This window comes from Salminus brasiliensis, chromosome 11 (assembly GCF_030463535.1).
Source record: "Salminus brasiliensis chromosome 11, fSalBra1.hap2, whole genome shotgun sequence".
NCBI classification, from domain to species: domain Eukaryota; kingdom Metazoa; phylum Chordata; class Actinopteri; order Characiformes; family Bryconidae; genus Salminus; species Salminus brasiliensis.
The window spans coordinates 15,851,634-15,874,781 of NC_132888.1; the positions used below are offsets into that span (position 1 = coordinate 15,851,634).

At 39.7% G+C, this 23,148-nt stretch overlaps 1 protein-coding gene across 1 annotated transcript; it reads left to right on the forward strand.

The window, feature by feature from the left end:
• Positions 1–223: 223 nt before the first annotated feature.
• tbx2b (T-box transcription factor 2b) lies at positions 224–6,659 on the forward strand. The gene is made up of 7 exons (XM_072691946.1): positions 224–664; positions 1,492–1,759; positions 2,711–2,857; positions 3,929–4,005; positions 4,155–4,327; positions 5,159–5,766; positions 6,126–6,659. The coding sequence occupies exons 1-7, from the start codon at positions 306–308 to the stop codon at positions 6,564–6,566; spliced, it is 2,073 nt and encodes a 690-aa protein (XP_072548047.1). The 5' UTR covers positions 224–305; the 3' UTR covers positions 6,567–6,659.
• The last annotated feature ends 16,489 nt before the right edge of the window (positions 6,660–23,148 follow it).

Sequence of the window (23,148 nt, forward strand, 5' to 3'; positions counted from 1 at the left end):
CGGAGTGTCCGCGGAGGCTGAAGCGGTGAACCCCCCACCACCCCTCCTCTCCTCTCTTTCCCTCTGCCACTCCGCCTTTACTCGCTCTTTCACGTCCCTCCGTCGCCCTTTTTCCACACACACACACACACACACACATACACACTCACTTTTGCAACGCGCTTCAGAAAAACAGGGCCAGCCTACCTCCCGCTCCTGCTCGGCGAGACGACGGCGCAGTCCTAGCTCTGCTCCTCTGGAATACGCGAGGAAAAACAACACAGCCCCCCGATCCCATTTCCCCTCGGCGAGTTTTGGATGCACCGATGAGAGATCCAGTTTTTTCGGGCACTGCCATGGCTTACCACCCTTTCCACGCTCACCGGCCCACCGACTTCCCCATGTCAGCGTTCCTGGCGGCCGCGCAGCCCTCCTTCTTCCCCGCGCTGGCTTTGCCTCCCGGCGCTCTCACCAAGCCCATCACGGAGCACGCGCTGGCCGGGGCGGCCGAGCCGGGGCTCCATCCGGCGCTCAGCCACCATCAGGCGGCTCACCTCCGCAGCCTCAAGAGCCTCGAACCCGATGAGGAGGTGGAGGACGACCCGAAAGTCACACTGGAAGCCAAGGATCTATGGGACCAGTTCCACAAATTAGGAACAGAAATGGTTATTACGAAATCTGGCAGGTAATTTCAGATCACTTACTGTCACTGTATTTTAGATCTCATTGGTACACTGGAATGTTGAATTCTCACATTTACACAATTACATGCATTTTTCATTTCCCGTAGTTTCGGTCAGTGGACGTTTGTTTTCTTTAGGCCCAACTTTAATCGCTCCGTTGTTCACTCTTCCACATTTCTCGTTTCCCCCGCTGTTTATTTACCAGTCAGTCTTCTTAAATGTAATAAAGCCGATGTAGTGAGATAATAAAAAAAAACGTTTACGTGAAGGTTGTACAGAGACAGCACAACGTGGAAGTCACATCACACACAAGTGATACATTTCGTTGTTTAGAAAGAAACCGATTATAGAAGGCCTGGTACACAATTTTGCATTGTTTTTACAGGCCTGTGTGAACACAACCTATATACAGCAATTGTCTGAATTCTGTACGAGGAGGAAAAAAAATAATTATTTAGAGGCTTGTATTGAGAGAATAAGATTAGCTTAGCACGTTTTTTGAACAAGCTGACACTTTCAGACGCTGGTTCTAAATGAGTTATTGTCGTCCATAAATTCACTGAACATAGGTCAATTATTTTTAAAACTGTGCTTTATATATATATATATATATATATGTGTGTGTGTGTGTGTGTATGTGTATGTGTGTGTGTGTGTGTGTGTTAATAACAAACACATAAACACATATAAAAACACTTTATAATTAATTAGCCTGACTGGCTCATTGCGGGTGAAAATAATACAATAAGATTGTACCACTGTAGTTGTTACTGTAATGTTGTTAATACTGTAATGTAATATAATGTAAACACACGTCTTTTTCCTACAGGAGAATGTTTCCACCCTTTAAGGTCCGAATAAACGGTCTGGATAAAAAAGCCAAGTATATTTTATTAATGGACATCGTCGCTGCCGATGACTGCCGCTATAAGTTCCACAACTCGCGCTGGATGGTGGCGGGCAAGGCCGACCCGGAGATGCCCAAGCGCATGTACATCCACCCGGACAGCCCTGCTACAGGAGAGCAGTGGATGGCCAAGCCTGTCGCCTTTCATAAACTCAAGCTGACCAACAACATTTCGGACAAGCACGGATTTGTAAGTAGCCTGTTTAACTGCACTGCTAGGGCTCTCTTTTGGACAGATGGTTAGATGGTTGTGGTTTGACAGACATGTTACACAGACACGGCGCTTAAGGCCATTTATTTATTCATTTATTTTGCCAGCAATGTTTCTATTGATTCCTCCGGTATAGTAATACAGGTCACTTTTATTTCTATTGATATCGGTTTGTCTTTACTGTACAATTCGGATTCCCCCCTTTACACACACACTCGGATCTTGTGAGTCATTTTAAAGTTGTGAATAATGCTGTTATTGTCAGCGGAGTTATGTAATGTGAACACTTCATCCTGAGCTTTTCTTGGCCTCTGTTGTAGGATATGGTTTATGGCAGAGGCGCAGAGCCATGCGTAGTTCAGGGTGGAAAAGTGACAGAAATTAGGGCAGGAGAGGGAAGTAGATCTGGAATCGAGCTATAATGAAAGGACCAGGCTCTCAAGCCACCTAAAGGGGAAACTGTATAACGTTGGCCCCGCTGAAGGCAACAGGCTCTCCAAGCGATGATAGACATTTTAAAACATGGTGGCGAATGAAAAAGTCCAGCGCTCAGCCGCGTGTACAGTCGAGTGTAACACGCGCCCTCTGCGACCTTCCTCGTAAACAAATCAGACAGGATGCATATAGGCAATTTACATGCATGCCTTTGACAAGGGTTTCTGTTGTTGTTTGTAGCTACTTTAAGACTACTCCATCGTGTTTAGGCCTGCACCACCTAAGCATTTGCTTTCTGTGTGATATTACACTGCTTTTACAGGCCCGTTGTCATTTGATCCTATACAATAGGCCTAGCAGGATTGCATTATCGTGATGTGATGTTTATATCAGTAGTTCGTTTATGGTCAGTGTAAAGTGGTGTTTGGTATGTAGCCTGTGTTGAGAAGCATTTTGCTAATTAATTCTCTCTCTATCTCTCTGTTTTGTTCTCAGACTATACTGAATTCGATGCATAAATACCAGCCTAGGTTCCATATCGTGAGGGCCAACGATATTCTGAAGCTTCCCTACAGCACTTTCAGGACATATGTGTTTCCCGAGACCGAATTCATTGCTGTCACTGCCTATCAAAATGACAAGGTACGTAGCCAGACATTTGCTTTAAAAAGGAACAATTATTTGCAATGACAAGATTTGTCAGACTGACGCCTGGATAAACCAGACTTAAACAGACATTTCCTTTTTTTTTTTATTGTCCCTGGAATAAGTGGCTACTCCTGCGACTTTTGTCTGTCCCTTTAAGCAATTTAGATCTTCATATTGAAGATCATACTGAAATCAACTTAATTTTTTTTTATACTTTTGGTTTGATATTATTTGGATTTGATTGAATTATGATTTCATTGGTTTATTTATTTTTACGCTGCGTCTTTGTGACTGTTAGTCAGTCATTGGCAGCTAGGTTTAATTACAGGCCTTCTTTCGCATTCCACTGTTTTTGGTGGGCATGTAGCTTCTGTATGCGTTTTAGCCGTTAGCATGCATCAAATCCTCTTCTACAGGCAACTACACCCTCAGTGCTCATATTAATTGGGGTCCATGTCTGAGGGGCCTACTGGGCTTGTCGCTATCGTAAAGTTTATGGCATAGAGTCACAATCGATTAGTACAGCATTAAGCTACATTCTCTGTCCGGGAGTTCCTGCTATCAAACTGCAGCAAAAAAGCAATGCCTACACTCGGTTACCCCTGATTAGCCTATAGTGTAAAACATATACTTACAGTACGACACTCTAATCTCCTAAAACAATAATTACACTGATTCACTTTTTTATTCCAATCGTATATTAATGAGTATTATTTTCCCCCTGGTTTCTATATTATCTACTAGCCTACTAGTTTGTGACAAATAAAAAAAAAAGGAAATGTTTTCCACAGGAAATGTTCTCCAGGGAGTTATTAATATATCCTTACTATTCATTAAATATTCTTTAATAATTCAAATGTCACAAAGGAATAGTTCTAAAACGTAGTTTTATCAGTAGATTGTGTGGATAATTAAATAATCGAGAGCTTAGCAAAGCAAAGCACGAAATAAAATTCCTATATAATTATAATGGCAATAATAATAATACGAATATTTATACACAAATTCGCAAAATAATAATAATAATAATAATAATAATAATAACACGTTTTCTTTTGTCTTCAGATTACACAGCTGAAAATCGATAACAATCCTTTTGCCAAAGGCTTCAGAGACACGGGAAATGGAAGGAGAGAAAAAAGGTAGGATTGGATCTCCTCTGTTATTTATGCTATTAACAAAATAATCCCACTTTATTCCACTATTATTTCCCACCTCTCCGTTTTCTTTTTAACATGTCAGTGAGGTCGGTGTTTAATCTGTGAGGCTGCTTTTTCTATCTGTTCTGCAGGAAACAGTTAACTCTCCCCTCATTGCACATGTATGATGTGGGTCAGTGTAAAGTGGACCGGGACGGTGGAGACTCTGATGCCTCCTCAGGAGAGCCTGCCAGCGGGAGAGAGAACGCCCACTCCCCCCTCAGACCAGCGTCCAGTCCGCTCACGTTCACCCGCAGCGCCAGAGGTAGTCTCACTTAGCCACTAATCTTGCTATCATATGAACACCCACACTAAATAAGAAAAACGCGTCTACTGAAATTACATATAAATGACTGGATGCTCCAGTGTTCATTAGGCACCCTTTATTATCTTATATTTCAGCCTGAATTAGACTACTGCTAAGTAAAATTACATTAACATTTCTATTCAATTTCCTTTGTGACATTTAGAGATGGCTTTATCTAAGGCTTACTTTAACACAGTAATCTAAGGCTTACTGTGGGTCATGAAGATGCGGGCTAATAGCAAAGATTTGGGTTTTATATAAAAGATATAGCCCGCGTGTAATGTGTCTAATATTCGATCTGAAGAAGTAGCTGAATATAGGGATTTCGTCGAGTTGTTATTTCCATCCGTCTGGCATATGTTTAATATTTTGCAGTGATACTGTATTGATTGCTATGCCCTTAGGCTAGGATGTTACCTAACTACAATGAGCTACTAGCTATTATGAGGATACAGCTTGTTTCGTTAAATAAAATACTCCTCAATACATTTTAAATGTTTATACATAAAACCACTCTGAACTAGCAAGTTCTGAATGAACAGAACCAGCCGGACAACCTCATACAGGACCCTAACTTTTGCTTAAATGCAAAACGAGTCTTAAAATAATCCTTCATAACATAAGGCCTGTATGCTGTGTGGCAGGTGTTGTTTAACACTCCTATATATTGTTTTATATTATTGTTTACTATATTATTAACACCAAAGATAACGTTGACATATTGTAATAGAAAAACACTGCAGTCACTCAGTAGTTCTCTAAACACCGTTATTTTTTGTCTTTTCACAGAGGATAAAGCATGCTCTGACAGTGAGCATGAAACAGACCCACAGGAGGAGCGTTGTGGCGAATCGAGCAGTCCTGGTCCCAAGCCCCCTTCACCGTTCAGCCCGAGGTGCGAGGAGCGGCCGAGAGAGAGGTCCAACCTAGACAAGAAAGAAGACTACTCGGATTCGAGAAAGGCCAACGACTCCATATTTAACGCAGGGAACCATGACAAAGACAAACTGGAGCAGAAGCACAGGAAGGATTCGGAGTCGTCAAAGAAGGACGCGGACAGCGGGGGTCTGAGCGGGAGTAAAGAGAGCTTCTCTCCACTCATGGTACAGACTGAGAGCCCCTCGCATTTCGGAGCGGGACACCTGCAGAGCCTGGCGCTCTCGGGCCTGCACAGTCAACAGTTCTTTAACCCTCTGAACACCGGACAGCCCCTGCTCTTCCACCCTGGACAGTTTGCCATGGCGCCTGGGGCATTCTCTGCTATGGGAATGGGACATTTGCTGGCCTCGGTATCAGGAGCGGCTGGTTTGGAAAATGGCAGCGTGGCAGCGCAGGGAGCTGGTGCTACTCCCAGCCCCTTCCCCTTTCATCTGTCCCAGCACATGCTGGCCTCTCAGGTAAGGAAGCATTCCGTTACTCAGTCATAATAGCCAGTGGGCTCACGTGTATCACATCAGTGCAATGCTGCATATTGACAACATCTAACTTGTGGGTGTAAAACACAGTCGAGCTCTGGTTATTAGGTTGAGTTCAGAGTCAGTTCAGAGTTAACATGCTTGTTCTTAGGGGGTTTAGGTTTTATATCACGGCATCTACAGTAACATTAGATCGATTTTTGATTCAGCTGTTTTGATGTCTGCTCATTTTATTATCTTACACGTACATGTAAAGTGCCTAGCCCCAATCCACCAATCCAAACCAGTGTTGGTCCTCCTCTCTTTGTCCCTCGGTTTTTAACCCATGTTTCTTCTTCCAGGGCATTCCCATGCCACCCTTCGGTGGACTCTTCCCATACCCGTACACGTACATGGCCGCCGCTGCTGCTGCGGCCTCTGCCCTGCCGGCCAGCTCGTCCGCCTCCTCCATGTCCAGGAACCCGTTCCTGAGCGGTTCGCGGCCCCGCCTGCGTTTCAGCCCCTACCAGCTACCCGTGTCCATCCCTCAAAGCACAAACCTGCTGACCACCGGCCTGCCGGGCGTCCTCAACCCCTCGTCCGACTCCTCCAAGTCCGGGAGCAGGGAGGCCAGTCCCGTTCCCGACCAGCAGCAAGGCCACAAGGGCGGCTCTGTCCAGAGGAACGGCTCTCCTAAAACCCCGCTGAAGGAGTCCATCAACGAGCTGCAAAACATCCAGAGACTCGTGAGCGGCCTGGAGAGCCAGCGAGAGCCGTCCCCAACCAGGGATTCACCCAAGTGATCATGAGTTCCCAAACCTATCCAGGGCATGACTTGAATCGCCAGGGGAGGTCTTCAGGATCTCCTCTGATGGATGTTCTTGTACTTCTTTTTTGTTTTTAACGCATGGATGACCGCAGTGGCAATAGCAAACAGGGGTCAACGAGGAAAAAATAACCAAAAAACGAGGCGAAGAGGAAGAAACGAACTTGGTGCTCTTGGCGTGGAAAGCTTGAAGAGAGAGAGAGAGAGCTAGGAAATGATGCGAAGACAATCTCCCACAACCTCACTGAGTCAGTGCAGAACTTGCTGAAAACCTCATCAATCCGTGATTTATCAGAGTGGCATTAGAAGAGGCGAATACTCACGACTGGTTGAAGTGAACGATGGTTCAAATGACACTTGTAAAGTCTAAATCAACCAAGCTACACCCAAAACAACTCTAAAATGAATAAATAAAAACAAGTGTATTACAAAAGGGATTGAGAATGACCGTTAGTGGACCGTGTGTGATATCCCGCGGACAGTTGTACGCGAACTATTTAATGTAATTAAAAGAAAAAAATAATTCTGTAAATAAGCTCTAAGGATCCAAGAATATGCAAATTGGTATTAATTTATTCAAAGCTGTACATTTGCGTGTACATAATATTTAGAGTTTAACTTGTTGCTTTTTTCTGTTATTTTACATGAACGTATCCTGTAAATGGAAGCTACTTAATAGCGCTTGTTGGGTTGAAGCAGATACTTGGATCTGTGATGCATTTGCTGTTTAATCTGCTTGTGACACGTTAATGGAAGTGTGTGTGTGTGTGTGCCATCGCTGCGTAGTGGCTGGAAAATCCTGGGAGCCTCAAAGCGGACTTAATGCGGGCCTCAGGTGAATCCACCGACTCCAACACAGGAGAGCCACATTCCTCCTCCCGGACTGACTGACGCCCACCCAGCCTACAGGAACAGGCCCAGAGCTCAGTGTATGAACGTGTCGCATTTGCTGGTTGTCCGGATTTTTTTGTTGTTGGATTCTCTCACAGTTTCAATAAAATGTGTTGAAATAATTGCCTCGTTGCTGTGGGAGCTTTGTTATAGGGCTAGGCTGCAACACTTTGCTGTGTTGGACAAATACTCCACATCAGACAGTCGCCTGTTTTAATAACGTTAACAGCTAGTTAGTGAGGCTGGTGACGGCGGCGTGGAGTTACTTCAGTGTAGTATAGGCTAACTGTGGTCCTGTGTGCACGACCGCTCACCGTGTAGGCCTGAGAAGACGACTAGTGAATTAAGCTAAACATAGCCATCACACATCTGACATAATCAGACATAACATAAAATGCCTGATACCATGTCCTACCCGTGTTGTCAATTGATCGCTAATTGATTAGTGATCAATTAATATTCTGTTGGCTTTTACATTTCATTAAAACGTTGCAGACTGAACTGAGCTGTGCAGACTGAACCAGGCTGCACAGACCTCCCCTGGCCCAACCACGCGTTAATAAAACACACAGCCTGCTGCGCCCTCTGTCGGCCAAAAGCGTACCTTCTCCTACTGCAATGTAGAGCAGGATGTGATGATTTAATTCAGATAAACAGATGAATCCAAGTCCCTTACATTTGGATTTTATTCACTTTAAAACACGTTCAGATAACTGGTCTGTTAACTGAACTGAACACGTTTACCCACAATGATATTTTATTTTATTATTTTTTAAAGTAAATCAACAAATCGTTTATAGTGTTATGCGGCGCTTTTATAAGTAAATGTAAAAATGTAAAATGTTCTTATGCGAGAATTGTTTTTAAGGCAATAATAATAATAATTATTATTATTAATAATAATAATAATAATAATAATAATAATAATAATTAATAATAACAATAATAATAATAATAATAATCAAACAGCTAGCGCTGTTGGGAGTTTCGAGCATAATAGCAATTAGCAGTTGTTCATGGACGTCAGGATCTTTGTTTCCTGTCCACACACACACACATACACACACACACACACCTGCCACCTTTTTCATACACAAGAAAACTCGGTTTGTGTATGAGAGGAGAGAGAGAGAGAGAGAGAGAGAGAGAGAGAGAGAGAGAGAGAGAGAGCGGGAGAGAAAGAGAGAGAGGGTTGGAGAATAGGGAAAGTGTGTTGTCTTGTTAAAGGGTTAAGTTGTGCAGCATGGCCTGATGGGAGCCAGCAGACAGGCCTTTGTCCAGTCCGCGGCGCCTGTCGCCTGCCTGCCGGCCACTGCGCCTCCCCACACTCGGGACTCGCAGCTCCTAATTAGAGATCCCCCTCTTGTGTCTGCGCTTTTCTTTCCCTCGCAATAACCACAAGCCCCCGTTTTTATTAAGGGGCCATTGTTAAACACTGTTATCTCCAATTAACAGAGCGGGCAACTCGACCTTACTATTTGTCCAAACTAATCAGTCAATGAGCGATCAATAGGCAGCAGTGACGCCGAGTGGTGTTTGTTGGCAAGGGTGGGCAAGGCTAGGGCTTTACCTCAGGGCCAGGGGGCCAGGGTTCACTACTGGGATATACTAAAACTGGAGTAAAAAACAATAATCCAACAGCGTAAACATGGCTTCTCTCTCTCTCTCTCTCTCTCTCTCTCTCTCTCTCTCTCTCTCTCTCTCTCTCTCTCTCTCTCTCTGCATAGAAAACAAAATAAGCATTCATAACGTGTGCTTTCTCACAGGATTGCTCTCAGTTCTTTATCTGCGAGTGGCTGAAACTGAACACTCAGCAGTCTGCTGAAAATGTATGAAGCCACTGAGGAGTAGAGATGACTTCTCGCTGATATCTCTCCATTCTCTACGACCCCCAAAATCCTGCTGCAAGAAAATGCACAACCAATATAAAACATGTCAGCCCAGCACAAAGCTACACAATCGTTTTTAATGATTACACCACTTCAGATGACTTTAATGTGGTCTGTCATACTTATACAAGAAATCTGGCCTCAGTGGTTTTTTCTATTTACACTATTCAAATGTGTTTGCATTAGGGAGACGTTGCGTTAGGCTACAAATCTTGTCAATAACTGAAAGACAACAATTGTGTTGAGGTAATGCTGCTTGCTCTTGTACAATCGACTGAAACATTCACACACTGTACATTTAAAGCACACTTTATTGTAGTGTTAAGATTTCGTGTTAGATACACCCCAAAGAAGCTTCTGTTATGATGCTTCTGCATGTCCATGTAACACACATGTTGCATATCTATTTTCTTCTAATATTTTCTATCTATTTTGTTAAAATGAAGCAAATTGAAAGACAGTGATGTAATGTGTTTCATTCATAAATAAATTATGCACACATTTGAATCAAACAAATTCAACATATCACCTTTTCAGTGAAGATGGCAAGATGACAAAGTGATGATACACTATGTAGTAAATTATATGTTATGGAATTAATATTTTATATAATATCTAAATATAATTGCTGAAACATTACCAGCTAGACAGTCAGAAGCAATGACCTGCTGATCTTAAATCTTGGTGGTATTTCACATCACTCTACAAAGGTCTGTCTACTAAGGTCAATAACTCAAAGCATCATTTCAGCTTAGAAACTTGTAATGATAGGTTATTTTCAGCTCGAGTTTCCACAGCTTTGCAAAATAGATGGGAAATTCTCCCTTCTAAAAAGACCATGTAGGTTGCTCAAAGATCTTGTCTTTGATTCCAGAAGAAGCCTATTCCTGTGAAGGACAGTGCAGAGGTTTGCAGAGAGGGGGCAGCCTCACTGGCCCATGTGCTGACCAAATACAGAAGCTGAACAAACACAGTTCCTTCAGATTAGTGTTATGTGACTTCTGTGAAAGTTCTCCTAAAATAAAGGTTCCTAAATGTCTCTCTTTGGAATAGGACTTATGTGTTCTATAGGTTCTTTAAATTGTAATAAGGTTCTTCTCAGTCTGATATTAAAAAAAACAAATAGTGAAAAAAAAATTATGAACATGGAATGTTATTCTGGAACCCAAAAGTGTTAATCTATGTCCTCATTCTGAATTACCTCTTCGAGTACCTTTATTTATGTGTTTTTTTTAATGCTAGGATTTCTCACGCTGCAGAAAGCGTAGTTCATTTAATTAGACGACTGATGCACGCGACTCATGATAAATTGGGCCTTCTTTTTATTTAAAGGTAAACGCACCTTTTGTTTCTCAGCCACGACAAGTATTACCTCAGAGCTGGCCGAGGAGATACATGAGTGGGAACAGATTAGAAATAAACACGCTTAAGGAGATATAATCTCAGGGCCGTCATGGACAGACTATTCTTCTCTATTGAAGCTTAAAGGTCAAGTCTGCAAACAGCATATTTATAGAGCTCCAAGTATTTGTGTCTTTGTATATGTCTGAGCGTGTGTCTGGGTGTGTATATAGAATTATCTAAAATCTGTTGAATCCAAACAAATCAAAAGCAGACCCACTTCTGGCACAAACAAATGACTCTAGCCAATATTTATTCAGACCACTATATGAAATATGCAAAAAGTCATGTATACAGCAAACGGATCCTCCAAGAATAATCCATTCCTAACACACACCACCATAGCTTTGACCGAATCTATACAATTCAGCTGTGAATGGGTCTGTTGTTGACACTGGAAGTATCAGACAGAAGTCCACATGTGTACATTTTTTAAACTAAAGACTGCTGTTCCTCCAAGTACAATAAATGCTGTTGTGTTTCAACCCAGAACTAGTTATTCAGTTTTTTTCAGGCTGAAAAAGTGGCTGAGGACTGATTCAAACAACAGGGCAATTTATACAGAGTCACCACCACCTCCTGGACACAGCATTAATATTTGAAGATATTTGCACAACTCATTTAGTCAATGAATCTGGTAGTTGTCCTTTATATGGTGTCACATTTTCATGATGACAATTGGACCAATAGAAGAAAGCAACTAAAAGTAATAATACGGTAGAACAGCTTAAATACTTTTCCTGTGAAAAATAAGATCTAAGTAGGCAAATGCAAAGCATTCAGATTAAATATAGCCTGTACTAATGGGACCTTTATACTATACCTAGTACCATAGTACCTCTACTTAAACAATGCTAGATTACAATACAGACACAGCTGCATTTTCTAGAGGTGGACTGAAATAAGAGGTGGTCATGAAATAAACTCCTCTGAGGAAAAAAGTAGCAGTGAAATACTTTGACCTACCACTAGATGTCACAATAAATCGCTCCAAATCACCATACCCCCAGACACTTAAAATTTATGGTTAAAATCTCCTATTTCACTAAAGGTGTTCTTAAAAAATGCTTACTGTCTTTGCACTTGGATAAGAGAACATCTTACAAAAAAAGGCTTAAAAATGAGTCTGTAATCAGTGTGAAATAAGACGGGTGAAGAATTCATTCAGGTTCATTCCTTAAACAAGCTTCATTCCTTAATTGGCTTCATTCAAATGAGGCCAAACAACAACAACAACAATAAATAAATAAATAAATAAATGCAAAGCCCCACAACATTCCAGAAACACACCTCCATCCTCTCCACACCCATCACACATCTAACAAAATAATCAAGAGTGGGTGTCTGTAGGCGGATGCAGATGAATAGGGATATGCATGTATGACCTTGAGGAACTCCTTCACCCTCCATAGTCATCAGAGGGAGAGCCGCCTCTCTCATTCTGCTCAGGTCCTGCCACTGAGACAAACCCACACAGATGAAGAGATTACTAAAGACTAACAGTCTGTGTCATGATGAACGCAGCACTGGGCCAGGGAGGGTTCGAGACTAAACTAGCCGACCTTTCTCAAAACATACAATCCTATCACACTTCAGAGGGGACGCAGCGTGTGTCTTTTATTCAGGGACTAATATATTACTTTTTGCTTTACTATTCACTTTCCCCACTTCAGCTTCTGTTCTATCCTCTGCTGTTCAGTGCTTTTAAATGTAACTACTGTTTAGATATTAGTAGGCTATTTGCGACTGCAGCTTATCAATATGGTCAGAACTTTAAAAATTTGGGTCACACTGTAAAAAATGGAAAAATAGTGCAACAAAGTAAAAGTTAAACAGTTTTAAAACAACTTGCTATGTTTGTACTGATGAAATAAAAATGTGTTTTGTTCCTTTGAATTAATTTGAATCAGAATGTTTTTCTTTAATAAAACCAGTTCAATAGCTTGCTCTTGCACAATCGTTTGAAGGTTGAACTGATACATTTTTTACAGTGCATCTGTTTAGCGCAAACTGATGCTAAATACAAACTTGTAAAAGAGTCAAATTGTCAGTCAATGAGGAAATTGATGACCTATTGAGTATCTATATTTAGTCATACAACAGTTATATCTGTGGATTTAAATGTGTCCCACAAGTATCTAACTGTAATCATGCAGCACCTAAAATGTACAGACAACATTATTTGTATTATCTAGTGGTAAACAAAATACCCAAATCCTGTACTTGAACGACTGTATTGATACTCCTGATAAAATATTCAATACAAAAACCTTTATTAATATTTCTACTTTAATGCAAACTTACTTTCTTAAGTATACACATTCTAAGCAATTCTAGATATATCTACTGGACTATTGTTTGGACTTTTTATTAGGGCCTGTGTAGGTGCACACACAAAACAATAAACCTTTCAGTTTACTAAAAAAAATATTCAGAAACCAGGCACACTTCTGTTACTCCTGAGTAGAGCTTCTGTTACCCCTGAATGTTCCAGCATCTGTTGGAAAATCTGCATTTGGGATTGGGTTTAGTTAAAGGTGCAATTTGACTGGTTTGTTTCAATTTAAAAGTGAATAAACTAAACTACTGAACTCTTACTTGCCACGGCAGTGTTTTGTGTCCTTGCTTCAATAGTAAATAACATTAAATAAATCTGCAAGTATTATAAAGAAAACTAAAGAAAATATGTATTTGTACACGTCCAGTCCTTATATTGTGGTTATCTGTAGTTACATCACCAGTAATGATGAGTGAGTCAATTCCAGATGCAGGCATGAATGCTTAGGCTATGACACGACACTAATCATGGTTCACAAAGAAGGTAACGTTTTGAATTGCCTCACGTTTTTTCCTTTTCACCACACTTTAACCTTCCCATCATGTCGGGGTATGTTTATCGTCATCCTCTCTCCCCATTAAACTTTGTTTCAGGGGGTTCACCTCTGCTCTGTATAACCTACTGTAACCCTGCCTAGGTTTAAGCTGATGAGAGGTTTACATCCTACAGAGTAACCTGCAATTCTTATAATTCTGTGTGATTGTTTCTGCACTCTGGGCACTACTGGGTATTTCAATGAGACTCTATTTACAATCAAAGTCACCATTTTTTCTTTTCAACTGACCTTTCAGTTATCACTTACCCTATTGCCTATATTCAGTATATTCTTGCATGCTTGCTAAACCTATTTTGTACTTTGGCTGTGCTGATTATTCTTTTTTCCGCTTATGATATTTGTATGGTTTGTACACTATGTAAGCAATGGGTGATTTATTATTTTATAACCTTGTTTCCAACCTCTCATTATCTCCTGTTATTTTTCCCGTTTTTGATACTGTATCTTTAAGATTTATATATGTAGAAAGCAATCCCTTTTGTGATTCTGATAAAGCCATTATATCTTTAAATTTTCATTAAAAAAGTCAAATTAAAATAGAATAGTAGAAATGTTTTACTTAAACATCAAACTTTTTTTATATGAGGATTGGTTGTATATATTGGTTGTCCATGATATGAGTCCTCTAAAGCACATTATTGCAACAATTGTGTATAATTGTAATGTTGCTGCTAGAAAAATCTTTTTAATTAATAATTTTTTCACTTAAATCACATAAAAGGTATAAGGTTGTGTGACAATATGCAACCAACATTAGCTTTTTAATTTTATCATTACACTTTTATTATACACTTTTGAATTACATTACTGCAACGTTATCTGTCATTTTTAATCAAAACTCTTTGATTTGACAGCATTTAAGCAGTAGATTAACCTGTAATATTAGACCAAGCCTCCCTAAGGTACTGATACTGTCCTCCACATCACACAGTAACAGAGATTCAGAAATACATCTAAAACACAATCACTGTCATTTGCCTTTAAGATCATCTTGCTCATTGTGGAATTGCCACCTGTTCCAAACAGCCCTAACAAACTGCTATCAGAGCACAAGAAGAAGGGGTGAATATTTGTGAATGAATATTTCCCAGTGTTGACACCCAACACACCAGATAAATACATCATCAGGGTGAGATCACTTGATATGCACATGACTAGGTATGAATTCTCTGCTTTAGTGACTACTCAGAATGCTTACACTCCAAATTTAACCAGCAATGACTCCTCAATAAAACATACCACCCAACATTGAGCTTTCCTTGTCTATTATACTCTAAAAGAAATCTTCTGAACAGCTACGCTGTATGCTGTTTTGGTTTGCTTGTTGTGAGCCAAACCAGTATTCTTTTCACAATTCAACAGTTTCTTTTCCCACAAAGACAAAAAAGGCCCAATTCTTAATTCAGGCTCTGCTCTACTCATGACAGACTAGGCCAGTAAAGTGTTGCGGGCTCAGCGTCTTTCTTTTTTCACTCAAGACTTTTCTTGTCTTTGTATGATCTTTGTAATTTGACTGTAACTGAGGGTAGCGTATTTTTAGTCATGCTGCAGATTTTTTGCACATGGAAACTTCCCTATTCTAGTATGAGACTTACGAGGCTCTGCGCCAGCTGCTGTAGCTCTTTCTACACTGTAGCGTCTCGAGATGACAGTGCTGCAGTAAATAATTTAACACAGATGAAGATGCTAGAGTTGATAACATGTTGAGCTTTATGCTAAAGAAGTGCTAAAGACAATTTATTTCCTCAAAAGGTAGTTAGCCATGTTCTAACTAGTGTTGGTGGACCTTCATACACATTTTGCCACTTCACTCACTCATATCAAGCTGTTACATTAACAACAAAAAGGCATTTCAGCAGACAAGTGGTTTTCAGACACAGCTATAAGAGTATTGTAACTTTGAGGTTATGCTTCTGTTTTGTCTCAGTTAATTCTAATTAAAAATAGCCTTGATCATTGCTGACAGAATGACAGAAGTGCTTTCTACAGCAAGAAGACAGCAGTGGGAATGTCATTTGCAGTCTTAAAATAAATTATGCAATACAAAATATTTTGTGGAAATAAATAAAGAAAAGTATATAATAATATAATATATATAATATATATATATATACATTATTTGAACACTGCATCTGCCCTTACATTGAGTAAACCTTTTTTTGATGAATAAATAAACCTTCAAATCCTTTGACATTAACTTGCATTAACAATGTCTGGTGTAAAGTTACCTTTTCTGAGATGCATGCGTATTAGACAGTGATGATCTGCTACTCGCTACTTTATCTCGGGTTCACTGGATTACAACTCACATTACACTTTTCATTGATGAGATTTTTGTTGATGTCTGTTTATTTCTCAGAAAATATGAAAATACATGCATGACATTCTTGATTACATTTGTAAAATAACATAAGTGAGTCCTTTCAGTGAATAATATAACTACTATAAGTTTTCAAACATTTCCAATAGTAGATTGATCAGGACATGCTGAGGTTTGCTTCTATATTTTTACATTGGAACAATGACAGTCACATTGTATATTAGCTACATTAGTCTCAAAGCTCCAGAGACACCAAACATGTCTAGGCTATTTTACAGTGTATGGGGTGAGGTGTGTACATTTGATTTCCTTTCATGCAACCATTTTTTTTTATGTCATTTTGAATAATAGATTGGTGTTGGTACCCTTATTGTTGTATGAACATGTGAGGAATTTGGGAACCATAACCTTTATGAACTACTGTGAATAAAAACTGGATCTGGTCGTGAAAAGGCAACAGCACTATCAGTTACAGTGACAGAAACTCCTTGTGTGCATCAAAGTTCAGGGAGGTCTCTTAGACAGCATGGTCTGTCCATTGTGTCAAATTAGCTGTGAATATAAATGAGATGGTAGGAAAACTGTCTAATGGCGTTTAGACATTATTTCAATCACAATCTGGCTGTTTCCAAAACACTGTCTGATCTTTCTCCTCTGTGTTTTTTCATGTTTCTCGAGTTCACCATTGTGGTTGATAATACAAGCTAAACTTTCTCCATACAAGTTGTTTGAGGCTGCTCATTCATCTTTCCCCATCTAGCCAATGTGTCCATGGCACTCAGAATAAGTCACACAAATACATTTGTAGCATTTCAGCATTAAAGAACCTGACAACGGGACGGAGGACGAAGAACTTTTAAAATGCTGTTTCTTGGGCAACAATAGCTAACAAGGGTGACATGAGCTGATCATTGTTAGTGATTCACAAGCAGTAATTCACAAGCAATGATTTATTACATCCTTTTAGCACTACAAAAAAATCAGTCACCTTTGAATTGGCACTACCACAACTCTGTGCTGCCTAATGAGCTTCCCGTAGCCAGTATGAGGCTAATCCACAGTCTTGTGTAGCCAGACACTGTTGTCTCAGGTTTCAAGCCTTTCAGCGTTGGAGGTTTTTTTTTTTTTTTTTTTACCTCTGAATCGCGTCACTCAATCACGTAGCTCTGACAAACTACAAATTCCTACCAAGCTGGCTGGACAAAAGCACTTTTAAAAAAGCCTGATTGTGATTAGGAATTATTACATGAAAATATATGGCCAGATATCTGCAGTCTTTACTCTATCCCTGCAAATCAAACTTCAGCATGTCATCGTCAGGGGTGGATACAGTCATGGCACTTTGATTGGTCTGTCTGTCAGTGCCATATGCCATTGGAAATTTCCTCTGTCCATCACTATTCCAAAATAACTGCTCACTCAATCAATGGCCATACCACTGATGGACATTCTTATTTCAGCACCCTGTAAGATAAGGCAATATACCAGTAAATAAAGGTATGTAATCCATAAGAATTGCAGGTTACAGGAAAGTTAAATCACTTGCGAAGGGCACAAAAACTTCAACAGATACATGGAAGAAAAAAAACATACATACACAGAAAGGTGCAGTTTTGAGTAATGAGTCATTTGAGAAGAACCACTTTAGCTTCTGTAAACAACCAAATCATGTTTGTAAAAGAGTTGTGTGTGATTGTGAAGAGCTTTTTAAATGTTCTCCACACTCACACATTATTACAAAACAACCAAAACATATACAACTGTTTTTTCTATGGCATTGCTCAAGGAACCATTTGAAGCACCTTTATTTTTAAGAACGCACTACCTTTTAAAAGTATTGCATTGGTATTTCCCAGAAGTATAGTGGATGTCAGGTATTTAGGGATCACTTAAGATAAGCTGCTGTGTGTTCTTTTTCCCACAGCCATCAGAACCATCTGTGGTATATCACATTGCAAACATTATATGTGCGATCGTCATAGCACAAGATCCATCAATCAGCCCGTACCAGTTTGGTACAGGTGTGAGGCTAAATAAAGCATTTCATTTTAACAAAGATTTGGACCACACCACCTTTCCTTGCTGACAGACAAGAACCAATGGTTTCTTAGCTTTCAACAACAAACCTGTTTAGAGATAGCCTGTTGCTCTAACAGTAAACTAGCACTGCGTAAGACTCGTATAACACTGTGTTTATTTTTGTTGGTGATGTAGGCAGTTTGGTGAGATAAGTCCTCACATTTAAAGAGTGGTAGACTTTTCCAACACTGCCAATTAACAATGAATAATAACAAAAAAAAAACAACAACAACAGAACAATAGCAATCATAGTTTAATGGAATTATTCGCTTTAATGGACACAAAAGTGCAATTATAGGATCACGGGATTAGACATCAGTCCACTCCCTAACTTAATGGTTCTAGAAGCTGTAAGTTTAATTAGAGTTAAAGTTGTGTTTAGTTGTGGTTGTAGTTTTCTTTAGAAGCTAGTTATAAAACGTAACACACTTTACACTCTACAACAGAAGTGGAGGGACAAACTATAAAAGTATCAGTTCAATGTGGCTGTGGTAGAGCATTTCTGAACTTCAGTGACATGGCTTCCTATATTATTACACAAATGACTCTCTCTCATGATACGAAGGCATTTGCACTGAAAGTGGGGAAAAAAACATGTAAAAAACAAGTCGAAAAGGTCTATGATGAACTATAAATGCTGCATAATACATGCCCCAAAAATGGATGTTTCTGGTGTTGTGTTACATTAGGTAAAATATTTGTAATTGTTTAACCTAATTTAATATATGATGTCAGAATTACAGAATGCAGCTAGATTGAAAATGAATGATGGTATTGTATGCATTTTGGTTGGTTGTGGGAGTTAAAGTTGGGTGTGGGTTTTACTGTATTTTCTTTCTATTATTTTGTATTGTATATTGTGTTATTAGTATCTATTGTGTGTTTACCAAGCCAGGGGCCGCAGATGGAAATTTTTAGCTAACCCTGGTACAAAGCAAATGTTCTCTTCTGTAAGTATCCTTACATTCAAATAATATAAAATATACATTTCTTTAATTATATATACATTATCTTTACATATAGAGAGAGAGACAGTGTGCTTAGCTCACGCATCTATGAAATACTTCGTGTAACACAGCATGCTGCGGCTACACCAACTCACCACTGAGGCGCAGACAGAGCCAGTATGATGTTATGCTGGTTCCTGGGCGGAGGGTCGCTGCGAGGCTCCTGTAGAGATGGAGCCACTGTGATGTCACTGCCCCACACTGCCTATCAGCCACCACGCTGTACAGCCGCAGCTGAGACCTGCCATAGGGGGACTAGAACAAACTCGCAAGTGAAAACGTGCAAGACAGATGTGTTCCACCTATGCTGACAACTGGACCGAGCTCCAGCTACACATCCCCAAAACACACCGCCAAGAAGAACATGGGAAATGTGGTTAACAATACAGAGTTTACATGAAGAAGTGAGACTGTGAGGCAAAGGCAGGTGACAGGGCCAGATAAAAGAGAACGAAAACTGAGAGGGGGACAGAGTGAGACAGAGTGAGAGAGGAGAGGGACTTCCACTTCACCTCAGCCCCTCTCTTTGTTGTTTATTAGCTCAGACCCCCATCGCCCATGACCAATTATACAGGCAAATGTTTTTCCAAGGAAAGAGAACCCTCACTCCCATATCCATAAATCACTGAATGATGACTCCCCTGTGACATTCATCACTTCCCGCGCTCAATGCAAACCAACACTATTGTAAAGAATTCCGGAATCAGCCAATGTTTTCTAGCTCAGAATAAAACAGAAAGATAAAACAGGAGTAGTGTGTTAGGGTTATAATGGTGAGAGCTAGGCTGCCAGTGTAAAATGCTGTTTACAGTGCTGTAGGCAGAAAACCCAGAAGGTAAACTACAATGAAATCAGATGAAGTAGGGAACCCATATTTTTGGTAAATAAACACAGAGTAATCTAGATGAAAAAGGAATGTCAATATTTGCCTTGAGCGTATTAAACACTGCAGGAGGTTTTTGACGCGTGTGTGGAAAAGCTCCAAATCAGAAGAATGGAGCTACATGCTGATAATATAACAGTTGTAATAGGATTTATTTCACCCATTCAGTTTTCCCCTTGTAAGACTAGCCCGAATATAAGTGCAAAAAATCTAAGGCAGTAATATTAGAAAACGAAGTAAGAAAATGTTTTAAAAACAAAACAAATAAAGAAATAAAGAAATAAATAAAATAGTTTTTAAAAAGAGGTAAAACGGCGAGAAACATAGCTTTGTATTTATAGTAGCCATGATATAACGGGAAACAAATCAATATGCGATTTGGAAAACAAATAAACAAACAAACAAAAAACAACAAAAATTTAAAAATGTTAAAAATAAAATTGTTTTGGTTTTAAAGGGCGATGTTATACAAATTTTACATTTTCATAAACTTTTTAAAATATATGTGCTTCAACAAGTTCGTTAAGTGATACCATAGAAGAACTACTTTTGGTTTCAGAAGAACAAAAAAAATTTAGATGTGGAAGAGTTTTTAGATGTGGAAGAGTTTTTAGATTTGGAAGAGTTTTTAGATTTGGAAGAGTGTTTAGATGTGGAAGAGTTTTTAGATTTGGAAGAGTGTTTAGATGTGGAAGAGTGTGTAAAGTATGGTTTAGGTTCAAAGAAGTTAAGGTTAGGTTAGTTAAAGTTAATCAAATTCACATCACTTTCACATTCACAAAAATAGTTCTTCGTGGAACCAAAAATTGCTCTTTTATGGTACCACTCCAGAAACCTTTGCTAAGCATCTTTCTTTGTAAGGGTGTACAGTCAGGACGACTACATTTATTTAATTTTACAGTCCAGAGGATAAAATCGTCGCTTTCACGCAAAAATCGGGTATTTTGTTTTCCCCCGTTTTTCAGTCTTTGGCATAATCTGGCAGTTCTTCAGTAACCTGTGTCAAAATGTGATAATGAATGGACAAGAAAAATCTTTCAAAATGACTTGGAATTCAAACCTTTTAGACTGACTTCCAAAAATCAAAACGCATTTCCCCGTTTTCTGGAGATACCGTTTTTTTGTATAAGCGACGGTAAATAGCACTTTTAAAATATACCATTAAAATAAACAGAAATAAACAGAAAGTCGTGTGCAAAATGGCCTTCAACCCGCTGTATTTCGGTTCCCGAACTTAAACGCATCTAAAGCGTCAATTAAATGTTCTATTAAAACTCATTGCTTTCTTTTCTGTTTCTGAAAGCGGCTGTTTTTCCAGTCGCAGTGCTGCTGAGAGGAAGGGTCTGAGGGTGGGATGAACGCTCAGGGCTCTGGCCTCTGCTCGGAGCGCTCTGGGGCTTTAGAGAAGCGCTCAGCTCCTGCTCCTAATTTCCACACCACGTGATGGGGGAGTGAGTGAACTTTAAATTCCCCTTCAGAAAGGCAGCTCAATTCAGCCCCTATAAAAAAAATCATCATCCCCTTTATAGAGACATGTTGTATAGCACGGTAGGGTCTGACTCCGAGTGAGAACCGAGTCTGTCACCGGAGGAGAGAACACACTGCTGCTGGTCCATAACTGAGGAGAAGAAGGTAAGAGCGACTCTTATTAACAGACCACCGTGTGGCAGGAGGGCACTTCAGAAGCTGGTGAAACCGAAATGCGCAAGGTTAGCTAGCTTAGGCCTCGTGCCTGTAACAGAGAAGAACTGCTCATCAGTGGCCTGAACAGTGGGTCGCACAGATCACAGGATGTGTGTGATTGATCTAATGAGATTGGTCACATATAGGTCTGATCTACTGTGAGTTTTCTGAGTAAATGGTCATCACACTTTTTGATGGCTGCGGCTTCGCGCGTTTCACGCGACTTTCAAAATCCCGACTCTCCAAACGTCCAGACGAAGATCTTCTATGTCTTCGATTCTTTAGCGCGGGATAAAAACATGTGCATATATGAAAAGCTCAAACCAACTGAACATGGCTCTCATAGGCCTTGGCCCAATCTCCTTGTCTCTCTGGCTCAGGCTTCTTGTTAGCCTCTTCAGTCTGATGTAGCTATCCACTATTGCTATTTATACTTTTCATGGTTTTATTTATTACTGAACAGTGGATTACAAATAAACGTAGACACATTTTTATAGTTATTATGAACAACAAATGAACAACAAACCAATAATAAAATATTTGTAATTATTATTATTATTTTGACAATCATATACAAACGCTAGAGCCGGCCTCATTAAAACACATAAATAAATAATGTTAAATAATATTTGATAAACAAATTATTATATCAAACAGAATAGTTTAACAGAAGTCTACTCATGAACTAATTAGTCTGATGAAACAGTCTAATAAATTAATAAATAGTCTAACAGTCTGATTAAACGGAGCGATTAAGTAATCTGACTATGGTGGAGATGGTCAAACGTTTTAATGAAATAAAAAAAAATAACACATATATTAATAATATAAATTATTATTAATAATAACACGATGTTAATTAGAATTATTAATAATATATATATAATAAGAATAATAATAGTTAATAATAATTCGTTACTTTGTTTTCAATCACAACCTTAAGGCAGACGTGTTACACATGTCTATTCATGCTATTAAGTTATTAATGAAACAGCTGAATAAAGTGTTGCCCTGATTTTAACTGATTAAAATAATAATCTAGAGAGATCGAGGGGGGAAGAAGGGTTTGGAAAAGACTGGGCCGGTAAAACGCCCCCCGGTTTGTGGAGGCCTTCCTGCTTATAGCCGTTCATTTGGCCATGTCACCATCAGCCTTCAGCTCTCAACCTTCAGCTTCTCCAGGTGATTTACTGATCTTTCAGCCGTGCGCTTCGAGCCATTTACTCCAAAACCGCAGCCGTATTTCACCACCAAATCCCCAACAACTTTCACATGAAAACATGCGAGCTAGGATACACACACACACACACACACACACACACTTACAGAGAGAGAGAGAGAGAGAGAGCGACACAACACCATGCAGCAGCATGACTGACAGCTCACATGCTTCCTATATCACTACGTATATTAGGCACCACAGTGCAGCCCAGACTAGTGTGTGTACCTGATTTCCTCACGTTACTGACACTTATTGACACACTGGCCGCATTACGGTCAAAGCTAGAAGAC

Bases quoted from the DNA above. Each gene is read 5' to 3' on its own strand.
- tbx2b (XM_072691946.1), top strand. From the start codon at position 306: ATGAGAGATCCAGTTTTTTCGGGCACTGCCATGGCTTACCACCCTTTC. The intron at 665-1,491 runs GTAATTTCAGAT...TTTTTCCTACAG, and splicing joins GTTATTACGAAATCTGGCAG to GAGAATGTTTCCACCCTTTA. The intron at 4,006-4,154 runs GTAGGATTGGAT...TCTGTTCTGCAG, and splicing joins AATGGAAGGAGAGAAAAAAG to GAAACAGTTAACTCTCCCCT.